A 16,421-nucleotide genomic window follows, 5' to 3' on the forward strand; every position below is an offset into this window, starting at 1 on the left:
TATCATCTCTATTTGGTTTGAATGTATAAACAGTTAATCAACTATTCATGTATATTTGGTCAACAGCTTCCTGTGTGCTGATTGATTTCCATGTGAATGTTTCTAAAGAGGAAGGGAGGGGAGGAGCTAAGGGGTTAAAAGGCAGGAGGGAGGGGGGGGGGGGGGGGGGGGGGTGTGGCACGTGTCACAAGGCCCTGACAAAAGAGTCGCTTAAATAGTCCCCACCTGCAGTGTGTGTGTGTGTGTGTGTGTGTGTGTGTGTGTTTAGATCATTGTAAGCCAGTCTGAATGAGAGAATTAACTACATGCCTAATGTGTCTTTTCACTTCAGTGACTCTCTGCCGTGAAAACATGACTGATTTAAATTCCACACATCCTGTTAGCTTCCACATCCACCCTTAGCATTAGCACAAAAACTCATCGCAAGAAAATAAGTACAGAATGTGTAGCTACAAGAAAAGAACGCCCATATAACATACAAAACACATATCAGTGTTCCCCTACCATTCTACAGGCCTGGCGGGCCCGCCAGGACAACGGCGCCCCCGCCAGGCCAAAAAATATTTTTTTGTTTGTTTTTTTGTTTCCCCCCCCCCCCCAAAAAAACTTTATGGCATATTATTACAAAACAACAATACTGGTGTTGAGAGTAATAATAGATGCCACATCTTTCAAAACAATAACCATTTTTAGGAGCATTGTGCCAGCGTGCAGCGCTGTTCCAAAACATGTCAACGTGTGTCGTTGCCTGGGAAACGCACATCCCATAATACAACTGTTCGCATCACATCCCATAATAGTATGATGATACTTGGGATGCCATTTCGAACATAGATGCGAACAAGTTAGCTAAAACCTTTAGCGTGGCCAGCGACGGCCCCCACCGTTGCGATCGGGGTACGTTTCAAAATCCCTCCAGGCCTGAAAATTGTTCTAGGGGAAACACTGCTTATAACATACAAAACACACACACACACGCAGACAAATGCAAGCATGCATGGAAGCAATCAGTTCAGACACGCCTGACATCATCCCCCCACACACACACACACACACACACACACACACACACACACACCCACACACACACACAGAAGGCCCTCTGTGTGTGACGCTATGGAAGCAGAGGGTCTAAGCAGGGCGTGTCTGGAGCAGGGGCGGGGCCAAACACCAAGAGCCAACACACACAACACAGAATGGAAAACAGTCAACTCCACACAACATGCTAGTTTCTACTCCATACGTTAGCTAGTGTGCTAAGCAGATGTGCTGACAAGACAGTGAAGGTTAGCAGTCAGATACTATGGTTAGCTAGCTAGCAAGCTGATATTATCTCAACACTAAATCAGATTGATCAGTGAGCAGGACGTCACTACCCAGGTGAGCAAGCCTCCAGACAGCCATCAATATGACTCTGATCTAAGAATAGCCTCAGTTAGTGGATCAGTATGTCTCACTAGCCTCGGGTGCTCAGGCTGTGTTAGATCCAGTTCAAACCCAGCCTGCTTATAGACACTTTCAACAGATCTCTGTTGCTAGAGAACAGTGTGACCCTACTTTGATTTACTGTCAGCTATTAGCAAACACTGCAACAGGAATACCCCCCCCCCCCCCCCCCCCCCCAGGGTTTGCATAGTCCACTTCCACATGTCACATGTCACATGTCACATGTCACATGTCACATGGCTTAGCTGTGTCCGAACACTCACAGGGACTTTGCATTCTTATTTTAGGATTTATATTGTCAAGTTGAAATATATATACTTAATATACATAATATATACTTCATATATAATATATACTATTATACTTAATATACATAATATATACTTCATATATAATATATACTATTATACTTCATATATATAATATATACTTCATATATACTATTATACTTCATATATATAATATATACTTCATATCCCAAGTGTAATACTCAGCCCACAACAATGGAGCATGATATATAGTGAACATGGTGCAGCTCCAGTCTGAAGCATCAGACCACTCTCGCCTGTATATCATTTGTGCACATTAGCCGTGCATTCTCCACGACCCCAGCCGGTTGCCAAGCAACTGGGGGTCAAAGGGCACCGGGAGGGCCAGACGATTCTCCTTCCTGTCTGCGGCTGATTGGTGGGCGAGGAGCTTCTTGATTATGAGAGATGACAAGTGGATTCACACGTACACATCCTCCCATCCTGAGGTTCTGACCTGCTAATGTTGGTTTAAGGCAAAACGTGTGTGTGTGTGTGTGTGTGTGTGTGTGTGTGTGTGTGTGTGTGCGTGCGTGTGTGCGTGTGTGTGTGTGTGTGTGTGTGTGTGTGTGCATGTGTGTGTGTGTGTGTGTGTGCGCGCGTGTGTGTGAATGTGTGTGTGTGTGTGTGTGTGTCTCCAGCACTTACCTTGTGAGTGTTTGGTTTGATGCATCGGACAAAGAAGGGGTTGGAAGTGCTGAGGGTGGCCATCAGAGAGTGCAGGGAATTCTGCCAACGCAAGCAGACAAATGTTAGCTGAGGAATGCTACTATGACTACTACTACAGGGCCTTTTCACATCGTCATGGTAACAGCGTACGCATTGAGAAACAGCTCTGGCCTGCACTCCTGCACTCAATCCCTCCACAAAATCAACATGGGTGAAGTACAGAGATTGTTGACCCTTGACCCTGGATCTAAACTCGGCCTACTTGTTACACAAAACACCCGTCCCTGTGTCACATACATGATATTATATATGATGTGATGTGATGTGATCTAATGTGATGTGATGTGATCTAATGTGATGTGATGTGATGTGATCTGTGTGATCATCACATTGTGATGATATGGTGATTTTGTGACTTACCTTGAACTGGGAGCTGACCGTGGGCCGTCTGTGCTTGGAGCTGCACTTCAGAGTGTCCTGCTTGTTGCGGCTCAGAACGTGCTCAAACAGGTCATAGACAAAGTCCAGCCTGCAAACAGAGCCGAGGGAGAGAAGGTTCAGATACACAGATAGACATGGACTTTTCTGCCTGCTTCCGTCTGGGAGAAGATATCGGAGCCTCCGGGCCCGCACCACCAGACTAGCTAACAGCTCTGTCCACCAGGCTGTCAGGCTGTTAAACTCTCTCCCCTCTCTTCCCTCTGCCCCCAGTCTGGACTTGAACCCATATCCACACTCAGCACGAGTCACTTTATGCATAATTACTATGTCGCTTTGTTCATTTTATTGCACTTTTCTGCCATCAATATTTGCACTATCTGACTTTTATTACAGTGATTACAGTGACCTCATTTATGACCCCTACGGTAGTAATTTATTGTATGTTTTTTTATGTATTTTATCTTCGTATTTTATTTTACTTCGTCTCCTATCTGTATTTTGAGTGCACCATGGATCGTGAGATACGGAATTTCGATGCTCTGTATGTCTTGTACATATGGTAGTGATTGACAATAAAATTGACTTTGACTTTGAGACGTCAACAAAACATGGACGCAGTACCAGTTAAACTAGAGCTACTGCCACACCACTTGTTTCATTCCAAAATTCTATATATTAATTCAAAATGTTTATTATTGAACATTTCTAACATATTGAGGTTGTAAGTCTGTAAAAGTGTTCATCATTTAATTTGGTGCTACTCCATCAGTCACTCTGTATGGTGGCACTTTTTCAAAACAGTATATACAGTATTTAAATTTTCGAATGAGATATTTTTGGAAACTGGAACGGTTTGGATTCTGAAGTGAGTTAAACGAATACAGCAAAAATAGACGATTCCACCCTCAACAAATACCACCTCCATTCCCTTGACTGTGCTTTTCACTGGGTGGGTCCCAGTGTCAATGTCTTTATGAAGCAGTGCATTGCAGGGGGGGAAAGGGCGCGACTTCCATGGGTAAATAAAGGGTTAAAATTCTGCCCCCACCTGCTCTCCCTCAGCAGGGTAAATAAAGGGTTAAAAATGCTGCTCCCACCTGCTCTCCCTCAGCAGGTAAATAAAGGGTTAAAAATGCTGCCCCCACCTGCTCTCCCTCAGCAGGTAAATAAAGGGTTAAAATGCTGCTCCCACCTGCTCTCCCTCAGCAGGTAAATAAAGGGTTAAAATGCTGCTCCCACCTGCTCTCCCTCAGCAGGGTAAATAAAGGGTTAAAAATGCTGCTCCCACCTGCTCTCCCTCAGCAGGTAAATAAAGGGTTAAAATGCTGCCCCCACCTGCTCTCCCTCAGCAGGTAAATAAAGGGTTAAAATGCTGCCCCTACCTGCTCTCCCTCAGCAGGTAAATAAAGGGTTAAAATGCTGCCCCCACCTGCTCTCCCTCAGCAGGTAAATAAAGGGTTAAAATGCTGCCCCCACCTGCTCTCCCTCAGCAGGTAAATAAAGGGTTAAAACGCTGCCCCCACCTGCTCTCCCTCAGCAGGTAAATAAAGGGTTAAAATGCTGCCCCCACCTGCTCTCCCTCAGCAGGTAAATAAAGGGTTAAAATGCTGCCCCTACCTGCTCTCCCTCAGCAGGTAAATAAAGGGTTAAAATGCTGCCCCCACCTGCTCTCCCTCAGCAGGTAAATAAAGGGTTAAAATGCTGCCCCCACCTGCTCTCCCTCAGCAGGTAAATAAAGGGTTAAAACGCTGCCCCCACCTGCTCTCCCTCAGCAGGTAAATAAAGGGTTAAAACGCTGCCCCCACCTGCTCTCCCTCAGCAGGTAAATAAAGGGTTAAAACGCTGCCCCCACCTGCTCTCCCTCAGCAGGTAAATAAAGGGTTAAAATGCTGCCCCCACCTGCTCTCCCTCAGCAGGTTGAGGATGTCGTCTCTGAAAGTGTCTCTGTTCTTCTCCAACATCCCCCTCACGTCATACACCACCTGCAACACACCACAAGGGGGCGGTAGAGGGTTGTAAGTGAGCAGTTAGTACCTTTGTAGTATGAGGATATTTAACTATATGAATACTATACTGCACTCTTCCAATAAGAAAGATTGAAATTGTTGAATATTTTTTCTTTCATTTGAAGTCTTCTTATACAATCTGTCATTTTCCATTTGACGTCTCTAATAATAAAACAACAGGAACAAGGCAACAAGTTAAAGTGGTTTAGGATGTCAGGGCCGTGCGTTACCTCTCCTGCATAGTGTCGCACTCCAAAGTAGTGCACAGCAACACGTGGTTTCACATAGAACGGGTTTTTCTGCAGAAAGAGAAAGGAAACACGTTTATAATATTTATATTGCCCATTAAAAATAAAAATAAATGAATGAATGAATGAATGACAAATAAATAAATCCTCATTGCTCTTTCTGTAATATCACAGAATCACGTCCAACGACAACAAGCTGGCGATCGTAAAGGCGTAAAGGAAGTGATCTGTAATTCATCTGCCACTGACTTCCTGTATGTGGGCCGACCTGACAATCTGTTTACTGAAATCATGTGACACAGAGGGAATTATTTGATCCATTAGGATGATTGTACAATAAGAAAAGCAGTTGGTGGCAGTAAGACTTTTTCCTCGGAGTAACGAGGGAAGCAGAGTCCCGTCAACTTGCACTTTTCACCTCCACTGAGCATTCTGGATGTCTCCACTTTGATATATCAAATAGCCAATTATTCTCTCATAATCCCATTTAACGAGGCTGTAAAGCTCATTATCATAATCCTATTTAATGAGGCTGTAAAGCTCGCCAAGAGCGTCGAAGAGGAAATATTGCTTCCAATATTTACAAGCGCCCATATTTATTTAAATGAAAGCCTTCGACTTCTTTACAACTAGCGATGACATCAGTGTTTAAATCAACCCAAGCTGTTCGCTTCAGACGCCAAGAACTGCAAAGGGATGATAGCCAGAACTTGCACACGGGGACCAGGATCCTGTTAGCGACAGATGCTAAAAGCATTAGAAACACATCCATCTCTTTATATAGCATGCTAATGCATCTTTTTATATAGCATGCTAATGCATCTTTTTATATAGCATGCTAATGCATCTTTTTATATAGCATGCTGCTAATGCATCTTTTTATATAGCATGCTAATGCATCTTTTTATATAGCATGCTAATGCATCTTTTTATATAGCATGCTGCTAATGCATCTTTTTATATAGCATGCTAATGCATCTTTTTATATAGCATGCTAATGCATCTTTTTATATAGCATGCTGCTAATGCATCTTTTTATATAGCATGCTGCTAATGCATCTTTTTATATAGCATGCTGCTAATGCATCTTTTTATATAGCATGCTAATGCATCTTTTTATATAGCATGCTGCTAATGCATCTTTTTATATAGCATGCTGCTAATGCATCTTTTTATATAGCATGCTGCTAATGCATCTTTTTATATAGCATGCTAATGCATCTTTTTATATAGCATGCTGCTAATGCATCTTTTTATATAGCATGCTGCTAATGCATCTTTTTATATAGCATGCTGCTAATGCATCTTTTTATATAGCATGCTGCTAATGCATCTTTTTATATAGCATGCTAATCCATCTTTTTATATAGCATGCTGCTAATGCATCTTTTTATATAGCATGCTGCTAATGCATCTTTTTATATAGCATGCTAATGCATCTTTTTATATAGCATGCTAATGCATCTTTTTATATAGCATGCTGCTAATGCATCTTTTTATATAGCATGCTAATCCATCTTTTTATATAGCATGCTGCTAATGCATCTTTTTATATAGCATGCTGCTAATGCATCTTTTTATATAGCATGATGTGTGAGATAGAACCTGACTGCTTCCTGAGTTCCTTTGCAAAATGGTCAGATGATACCGTGCTTCAAAACCACAACGAGAATAAGCGGATACAAGTTGTGAAAACCTTGACCTCCTTGTGAGACTGTGCCTGGATATCCTACATGAAGACTGTGCCTGGATATCCTACAGTACATGAAGGAGTGCCTGGATATCCTACATGAAGACTGTGCCTGGATATCCTACAGTACATGAAGGAGTGCCTGGATATCCTACAGTACATGAAGGAGTGCCTGGATATCCTACAGTACATGAAGGAGTGCCTGGATATCCTACAGTACATGAAGGAGTGCCTGGATATCCTACAGTACATGAAGGAGTGCCTGGATATCCTACAGTACATGAAGGAGTGCCTGGATATCCTACAGTACATGAAGGAGTGCCTGGATATCCTACAGTACATGAAGGAGGCTACTCTCTCTCTGTGAGACTGTGCCTGGATATCCTACAGTACATGAAGGAGGCTACTCTCTCTCTCTCCGTGGTTCTGTTTATGCCATTCCAAACGTTTCCATGCCAAGGCCCCACAAAAATAGCATTTGCCTATTAGTCTATAGCACAAGTAGATATTCAGCACAGTCATCCTCACATCAGCTGCCCCGGGGATCCACATCTCACTGGTGTCAATGTGAAGCAGGGTCTTGCTAAGGTGTTCAGGCTAACTAAAGCAGGGTAGCTCTTGCTAAGGTGTTCAGGCTAACTAAAGCAGGGTAGGTCTTGCTAAGGTGTTCAGGCTAACTAAAGCAGGGTAGCTCTTGCTAAGGTGTTCAGGCTAACTAAAGCAGGGTAGGTCTTGCTAAGGTGTTCAGGCTAACTAAAGCAGGGTAGGTCTTGCTAAGGTGTTCAGGCTAACTAAAGCAGGGTAGCTCTTGCTAAGGTGTTCAGGCTAACTAAAGCAGGGTAGGTCTTGCTAAGGTGTTCAGGCTAACTAAAGCAGGGTAGGTCTTGCTAAGGTGTTCAGGCTAACTAAAGCAGGGTAGGTCTTGCTAAGGTGTTCAGGCTAACTAAAGCAGGGTAGGTCTTGCTAAGGTGTTCAGGCTAACTAAAGCAGGGTAGGTCTTGCTAAGGTGTTCAGGCTAACTAAAGCAGGGTAGGTCTTGCTAAGGTGTTCAGGCTAACTAAAGCAGGGTAGGTCTTGCTAAGGTGTTCAGGCTAACTAAAGCAGGGTAGGTCTTGCTAAGGTGTTCAGGCTAACTAAAGCAGGGTAGGTCTTGCTAAGGTGTTCAGGCTAACTAAAGCAGGGTAGGTCTTGCTAAGGTGTTCAGGCTAACTAAAGCAGGGTAGGTCTTGCTAAGGTGTTCAGGCTAACTAAAGCAGGGTAGGTCTTGCTAAGGTGTTCAGGCTAACTAAAGCAGGGTAGGTCTTGCTAGGTGTTCAGGCTAACTAAAGCAGGGTAGGTCTTGCTAAGGTGTTCAGGCTAACTAAAGCAGGGTAGGTCTTGCTAAGGTGTTCAGGCTAACTAAAGCAGGGTAGGTCTTGCTAAGGTGTTCAGGCTAACTAAAGCAGGGTAGGTCTTGCTAAGGTGTTCAGGCTAACTAAAGCAGGGTAGGTCTTGCTAAGGTGTTCAGGCTAACTAAAGCAGGGTAGGTCTTGCTAAGGTGTTCAGGCTAACTAAAGCAGGGTAGGTCTTGCTAAGGTGTTCAGGCTAACTAAAGCAGGGTAGGTCTTGCTAGGTGTTCAGGCTAACTAAAGCAGTAGAGGGACACCTGACGTACTGAGTGCTAAGGTGTTCAGGCTAACTAAAGCAGTAGAGGGACACCTGACGTACTGAGTGCTAAGGTGTTCAGGCTAACTAAAGCAGGATAGGTCTTGCTAGGTGTTCAGGCTAACTAAAGCAGGGTAGGTCTTAGAGGGACACCTGACATACTGAGTGCTAAGGTGTTCAGGCTAACTAAAGCAGTAGAGGGACACCTGACGTACTGAGTGCTAAGGTGTTCAGGCTAACTAAAGCAGTAGAGGGACACCTGACGTACTGAGTGCTGGCTGTGCAGCTTCTCCAGCAGGGTGCAGTCTGTAGCTTTGGGGAAATGACTCTCCTCGTTCATCAGTGCCAGGAGGCCCAGTTTCTATGGAAACAAAGAGGGCTCATCTTCATCATCATCATCATCATACTCATCATCATTGTTAATGTCAACATTTTTGTCCCCCCCCCAATTTTTTGTAATATTGCCTTCATATCAGTTTTATAGCTATAGCGGTCACTCTTATTGTGGGGGGCTGCCTGGCCATTTCAGACTGACGCCATCTTCAGCTGCCAAAATACCAGGATCCACAATGGAAATGAGTCTGACTTTATTGTGCCACCCCCCCTAACCATTTTTAAAGCTGTGATGTATTTATATTATTGATTTGGTCAAATAAAATAAAATAAAATACACATTTTCAATTTAAAATTTCCATCCTTTTTCCAGACCCTGATTTTGCCTGGGGTTCAATATGATTTACGCAGATATACATCTTGCCCCTCCTAACTAGGTCATATCACTGCATAGATGAAGATTGTTTTTCACAGCGACAAATATCAGAATATGTGAGATGATTGGCAGGCTTCCTTCCTACCTTCCCCAGACTATGTTCTTGACTGGATTTAGTGGCTATTTGATATATTGCATGCTGACAGCGGCTGGGTAATAAGAGTATTGCTCTATCTGAACATTATTCTTCACATGAACAAATACTGTGGACTCAAAGTGGCTCTACTACAACAACATCAAAGCTAGAATTACACTATGTGTGTATCGGACATGAACCACAACATTTTAGATACTTTTCCAGACATTTTTTCAAATCCCCAAACTATTCAAGACATGGAAATGGTCAAATTCATCTTTAACTCATTGAGTGCCAAGGACGTCGATCGACGTCAAAGTAAATAGTGACGTAGAGTGCCAAAGACGTCGATCGACGTCAAATGCGTTTTTTGACGGTGGGACGTGGATCAAAGCCTCCTGCATCTCCTGTACGAATATTGTAGCTATTGAAGGTGTATAACCTATTTTACGGACTCATTAGGTGGCGACAGTGCTCTCCAGATTAGAGAAAGGTCCGGAAAACAGCAGGAAAAAGCCCCGTGATGAAAGAGAAACCGCTCATGCTGCAGCCAGAGCCATATAGATTTCTCTGGCTGGAGTTAACGTTGGCTGCGAACAGCAGTCAATCCGCGCCCACAACTGAGCCTCTCTGTCTCTGCTGTATAGTTTCTGCACACGATTAGCCGCCAGAAAAGCAGCACCCGACGCCGAAGGGCCAAACCATCAGCAGTCCGGTTTGGCTTTTCCGTGTCACGCTGGGAGCCGGCGCACAGAAACGGAGCACTCCGAAAATAGACGCTGGGTGCGTGAGGCTGTGTTAGTGTGGGGAGGAGTTTGCAGCTGGGGGGGGGGGGGGGGGGGGGGGTGGGCACGCAGAGCACCACACAACTACACCACGTCACTACATCAGAAAATATTAGCTTCAGACTCAGTGAATGTGCTTGAAATGCTTCATTTCACAAAAGGCGGAATAACTCAGCTTCTAATTTGAAACGCATGTTTTTGCTCAAAACAACCTATCTTCTCCGGCTCATAACTAAAGAACTGAAAATGGTATCAATAAACTTTTTTTTGCTGACGATACAATAGAGTCTCCTCGTTCTTTGTGCCTGTTCGGTGTTTACATAGTAATATCACACAATATTCTGTGGGCCTCGAGAAATCACTGAAAACGCTCTGAAACTGGCACTGGGAGCGTCCGTTCTCCAAAAGTGGCTGGCACTCAATGAGTTAATATTTTTCCAAACTTTCCAGACCTGCATAGGAACCCTGAACAGAAGAACAGTTCTGAAGCTGAGGGAGAACTTCAGATCTCTGTGTAGCTCCCTCCACTCACGTACCTTCTCGACCAGATCCAGACATTCTCCGTTGTCCATCCAATTGATGTCCTCCCACAGCAGACCTTCCCTGGAGGAAGCAGCCAAACAAACGTTATGGGTCAGAGACACAAAACCAGAGACAGAGTTACGTTTCAATCAAACAGATCAGGAGACACTAGTCACCTCACACTTTGAAAACTGCTGGAATACAGTCTCAGTCTCCACCTACTTGTTGTATTCAAGTTGCTCCAGTGAGAAAATGTGCTTGTTAAAGTATTCCTGAAGCTTCTCGTTTGCATAGTTGATGTTGAACTGCTCAAAGCGATTGATCTATGGACAAAATGAGGCAGATATTAGACACAGATAATGAATCAATGAACTGAACCACAAGCAATCTCTGTGTTGTATTTTCTGATTTGATCAGTAACAATAAAACAGCATAATTAAATGATGCAGACAGAAGTAAGGAAACAAAGTAATAATGTAATATTTAGATGAAGCGTGTTAAGAGTGTTTAGATATCCTAAGCAAAAAATTCAGCACTGGAATTATTGAAATATATGTATTACGTTGTAGTTCTTATAGGTTATTTTGTAGTTCCAATAGACCCCCCCGCCCCCCAACAATAATTTCATCCTGCTTTTATTCCATGCATTGCCTGGTTAATGTGTAGTAGTAGTAGGAGTATTTTCCTCTGATGTAAATCATTAATTGAATTGAATATTCACACACGAGAAAGCAATATAAAGCATATGGCACATGAGAACCACCTGATATCCCTGCAGGGAGAGCTGCCTACGGGGGGGCCTGCTAATAAATCCAATCTCAAGAATTCAATTAATTTGTGTGATTCTCCACAGTGAGGCGCTGTGACGTGCGTATGAGCAAAATCAAACTATGCGTTGTTTGGATGGGTGTCTGTACGAAGCTTTCATTACCTCAAGGTTATCTCAAACAGTTATGAATGGGTTTTTCATGAAACAAGTAGGTACATGGGCCAACTGAGAACTGATTATCTTTCCACGCCCACTGGCCAACAGGGGGCATGGTAACGGGCGTGGCCCATTCAGACACACCTCGAAGTTCTCAAAGCCGAAGATGTCGAGGATGCTGATGGATTTGAAGTCGTCTTTGCCCCGGATGCGGTTGTTGAGCTTGCGGATGATCCAGGTGAAACACTGCGAGTAAAGTGCCATGGCCATGGAGTCTCTGGAGTCCACCGCCTGATGAAGACCAGGAGGGGTTAATATTCAAGCATCGTAGCTAAAACAATACATATTATTGTCTTATGATGGTGATGAGTTTTGTTATTGTTTTGTAGCGCATGTGAAAGCTGCAGGGCAGGCCTGTAAGCTTAACAAATCGAATAAACAAGTAATGATCTATGTATCTGGGTCACAGTATGATGGTCCCTATACTCTGCAGAACCTGCCAGTCCGGGTTCACACCAGTGGTGTGAACCCGCTTACCTGCCGGTCCCTGATTAGCTGCTGGCCCAGAGGAAACAGGGGCAGAAGCTAATCTGAACCACCCCCCCAGGCCGCCTGACAGCAACAACAAGCAGAGAATAGCCGGAAAGACTTGAGGAATGCTTTGTTTTGTTGTTGTGTTGTCTGTCCTGCCTACAAAGGACCAAACCCAACAGACCTCCTGCTAAATTTAGACCAATTGTTCGGGCCAATGCTTGTCAAAGGTGACTCTGGTCGTCTTAGTAGTTCACCAGTGTGTAGCTAGATGTTTAGATCTTCAAAGGGATTGTTGAGTTAAATCCAAAGATGAAAAAGAGACAGCTTCTATTGACACATCTATCCAAATGGTCTCAAGTTTAAATGTAAAAAAAGATCGTATATGCGGAGGGGGCACCAACCACACCTAGACAAATTCCTAGTATGTGAAAACATACCTTGGCAAATAAAAATAATTCAGATTGTGATTCTGGTACAGACCTGTTCCACAGTGAGCGGGGTGCAGATCTCCTCTCCTCTGAGGATCAAGGATCGGTGGGTCAGCACCTCGGCCAGCTGCTCTGAGTTCAGACCCAAGAGGTCGGACGTCCGGCCCAGAGCTGAGGACCAAAGAACCACACGCAGTTACAGTTTCTGCTTCCATCTCCACTACCAACTACTACTACACACAACACTGAACTGGAAGAGGAGGTTGTGCTGCAGAACGACAGCGAGCGTTCTGGCATGCTAACATTTTGATTCTAAAATGGCTAAATGAATCAGAGAAGATAAAAGTATTTTGGAGGACTTTTGGAACTGTAATTTTCAAAATGCAGCTTTGAAGCGTGCTGGTAGTTGGCACACATCCAGTACATGGAGGACTTTGCTCAGGGGAACCTCAGCAGTATGCTCTCATTGCTCTGTTCCAGAAAATATGAAAAGGTAGCAGATCTCAAAATTCCAAGTGTGCGCGTCCTCTCAGGACTATCACTTGGTCTTAACACAGTTCCACACATTGACACCGGGGGCGCTGCCTGGGGATCAGCTGGGAGGTAAGGGACCACGATCGCCCTTCCAATCATCAATAACTGCTGTCGCCACCATCATCATGAGTGACCTTTGACCCCTGAATGTTATTAAACACATTTGCATGTTCAATATGGCCGTCAAAGAGTCACCTTGTGGCCAGATGAGAGTGATTACAACAAGGCAGCACACACACACACACACACACACACACACACACACACACACACACACACACACACACACACACACACACACACACACAAACACACACAGGTGGGGGTACAGAGTGTCCTTGGTGCCTCAGCTTCCTCGCTAAGCTTCACTCGGGGCAAGGTGGGCACAGTTAAAGCTCCCATTTCATGCTATTTTTAACAGTTTAAAACATGTCTCATGGCTCTTTAAAACAAGGTTATGAATTCTGTTGAAAAGAAAAACCCTCAAATCCAGCCTGCTGCCTCTGTGGGCGTTCTCCATCTGCTCTGTCTCTCCCCTTACTGCTGTAAGTATGTGCTGTTTTGAAGGGGCGGGCCTCTGATAAGAGATAGACAGAGGGGAGGAGCTGTTTTGAGGGGGCGGGGCATCTGATAAGATGACAGAGAGACAGAGGAGGAGGAGCTGTTTTGAGGGGGCGGGGCATCTGATAAGGTGACAGAGACACAGAGGGGAGGAGCTGTTTTGAGGGGGCGGGGCCTCTGATAAGAGATAGACAGAGGGGAGGAGCTAGCTCTCACACCTGACTTGGAGGAGACCTGAGCTCCCCCGGCGGTCATGAACTCGATGTTCCCGGCGTGGAGGATCCCAGCCAGGAGGCGCAGGATCTCCCCGATGCTCTCCTCTGGGAACTGCATCGTTCGCATGGCATTCTACACACACACACACACACACACACACACACACATACACACACACACACACACACACACACACACACACGCATACACACGCGGACACACAGACACACACACGCGCAGACAGAGACAGACACACACACACACATACACATGCACACGTGGACACACAGACACGCACACAACACAGGAGAAGCCAATGAAAAAGAGAGCTCATTGACGCCCCAAATATATTGGATAAACCGTGAAATCAAATACTAAAATATTTTTAGAATATATTTGAAAATATATGCAAATAGTTCTGAAGAAAAATGAATGAATGAATGAATGACTGAATGAGTGCATGAATGAATGGATGAATGAATGACTGAATGAGTGCAGGCCAGTTGTATCCTGCGTACCAGAACATCGTGGAAGGTGTCGTGGTCGTTGATGGTCTTGTCGGCCACGCAGCCCGACTGTTTCAGGTAGTAGTAGCTGTCAGCCTGGCTCAACCCAAAGGCCTCTGAAATACACACACACACACACACACACACACACACACACACACACACACACACACACGCGCACACACACACACACACACACACTTCAGTATGATGATGTAATAAACAGGCAGACACAGTTCACTATGATGATGTCATAAACAGGCAGACACACTTCACTATGATGATGTCATAAACAGGCAGACACAGTTCACTATGATGATATATATATATATATATATATATATATATATATATATAGATCGATAGATAGATAGATAGATAGATATATAGGATATAATAGTTTGGTGTTGGCCCAGTGTGGCTCACCCTTCTGCTGGCTGTTGGTTCCTGCCAACAGGGCGTAGAAGATGTGGTAGTTTCTCTCCCCTGGGTTTTGCCTGACCACTCGGTTCTGTGAGGAAATAGGTAACACTGGTCAATACACATGTCCCCAATTATATATTATTTATTTAATATTATAATTTTAATGCAATAATAGGTTGGTTAGGAAGGAGAAAACTCACCTTTTCTAAGAGGTCTGTGTTCAGAAAAGTGTCTGTCAAGGAACATAACAGATGGAGAGGACTGGGTGTCTCTAAAGTGACCCAACAACATGATTTTTACAAATGTTCTACAGGCAGAAACATCTCAGCAGATGAGAGAGAAGGAAAGAAATAAAAAGCTGATGCGAGACAGAGAAGGAGCGATATCAAATGGTCTGGTGAAGAAATGTTCGACTGATGCACAATAGTCTCTGAGTGCCAGAAGGAGATGATTGCTGACCACGTGAGACTAGACGCCCAGTGAACGAGACAAGAGACTATTCATACTAAGTTATCTAGGTTAATGTTAGCTAGTTAGCCTAGTCTGGTGGACCTCCCAAGTTTGAACTAGCCACATGAGCCTATAGTTAGTATCTAGGTCGCTGACCTTCAAAAATAATTGATATGTATCTTCTGACCAGACTTCCCTCTTTGTCATTCATGTTTAGCTAACCTGGGTTCAGAAAAGCTGTGGATCTTTGGCTCCGCCCACTGAGGTTTAACTTAACCAATGGGAGTAGATCTGCCTCCAGACAGAGCAGCTCTGGACACACACAGAGAAATGACAGTTTCATGTTTCATGTTCATGTTCCCTCCAGAGAGCAGCCTCATCATATCAACAAAGACTCAAAGGCAAAGTCAAAGGAAAACCAAACCTAAACCCATAACAATCAATCACTCTCTAAAACACTCCAATGCTAACAAGTAGCTTTGACAAAGCTACAAGCACAGGCAGCTAAAGCTAAAGCTACAAGCTACAAGCAGGAAGGCAGGCTTTGGGGCAGGAAGTAAAGGATACAGTCCACGATCTTGCCCCCCTGGATGTTGCCCTTCTGGCAGAAGTGCAGCTGGACGAACTTGCCGAAGCGGCTGGAGTTGTTGTTGTAGACGGTCTTGGCGTTTCCAAATGCCTCCATGATGGGGCTGTAAGGGCAGCGAGGGGGCGGGGTTAGACATGATTGGGCTGTAAGGGCAGCGAGGGGGCGGGGTTAGACATGATTGGCTGTAAGGGCAGCGAGGGGGCGGGGTTAGACATGATTGGGCTGTAAGGGCAGCGAGGGGGCGGGGTTAGACATGATCGGGCTGTAAGGGCAGCGAGGGGGCGGGGTTAGACATGATGGGGCTGTAAGGGCAGCGAGGGGGCGGGGTTAGACATGATCGGGCTGTAAGGGCAGCGAGGGGGCGGGGTTAGACATGATTGGGCTGTAAGGGCAGCGAGGGGGCGGGGTTAGACATGATTGGGCTGTAAGGGCAGCGAGGGGGCGGGGTTAGACATGATTGGGCTGTAAGGGCAGCGAGGGGGCGGGGTTAGACATGATCGGGCTGTAAGGGCAGCGAGGGGGCGGGGTTAGACATGATTGGGCTGTAAGAGCAGCGAGGGGGCGGGGTTAGACATGATTGGGCTGTAAGGGCAGCGAGGGGGCGGGGTTAGACATGATTGGGCTGTAAGGGCAGCGAGGGGGCGGGGTTAG

General features: G+C 44.9%; 1 protein-coding gene across 1 annotated transcript in view; it reads right to left on the reverse strand.

Moving 5' to 3' along the window:
- The window catches only part of myo10 (myosin X), a 161,661-nt gene that overhangs the window by 33,715 nt on the left and 111,525 nt on the right, over window positions 1-16,421 (reverse strand). The window contains exons 6-18 of the mRNA XM_083659343.1: window positions 15,749-15,873; window positions 14,735-14,839; window positions 14,321-14,424; window positions 13,805-13,934; window positions 12,544-12,662; window positions 11,674-11,820; window positions 10,827-10,927; window positions 10,619-10,685; window positions 8,721-8,813; window positions 5,101-5,169; window positions 4,764-4,846; window positions 2,844-2,952; window positions 2,403-2,483 (exon numbers count right to left, since the gene is read on the reverse strand). Coding sequence (XP_083515469.1) covers window positions 2,403-2,483; window positions 2,844-2,952; window positions 4,764-4,846; window positions 5,101-5,169; window positions 8,721-8,813; window positions 10,619-10,685; window positions 10,827-10,927; window positions 11,674-11,820; window positions 12,544-12,662; window positions 13,805-13,934; window positions 14,321-14,424; window positions 14,735-14,839; window positions 15,749-15,873 — 1,333 coding nt within the window. The remainder of the gene's footprint in view (window positions 1-2,402; window positions 2,484-2,843; window positions 2,953-4,763; window positions 4,847-5,100; window positions 5,170-8,720; window positions 8,814-10,618; window positions 10,686-10,826; window positions 10,928-11,673; window positions 11,821-12,543; window positions 12,663-13,804; window positions 13,935-14,320; window positions 14,425-14,734; window positions 14,840-15,748; window positions 15,874-16,421) is intronic.

Source organism: Poromitra crassiceps, assembly GCF_964638095.1.
Source record: "Poromitra crassiceps genome assembly, chromosome: 23".
NCBI lineage: Eukaryota > Metazoa > Chordata > Actinopteri > Beryciformes > Melamphaidae > Poromitra > Poromitra crassiceps.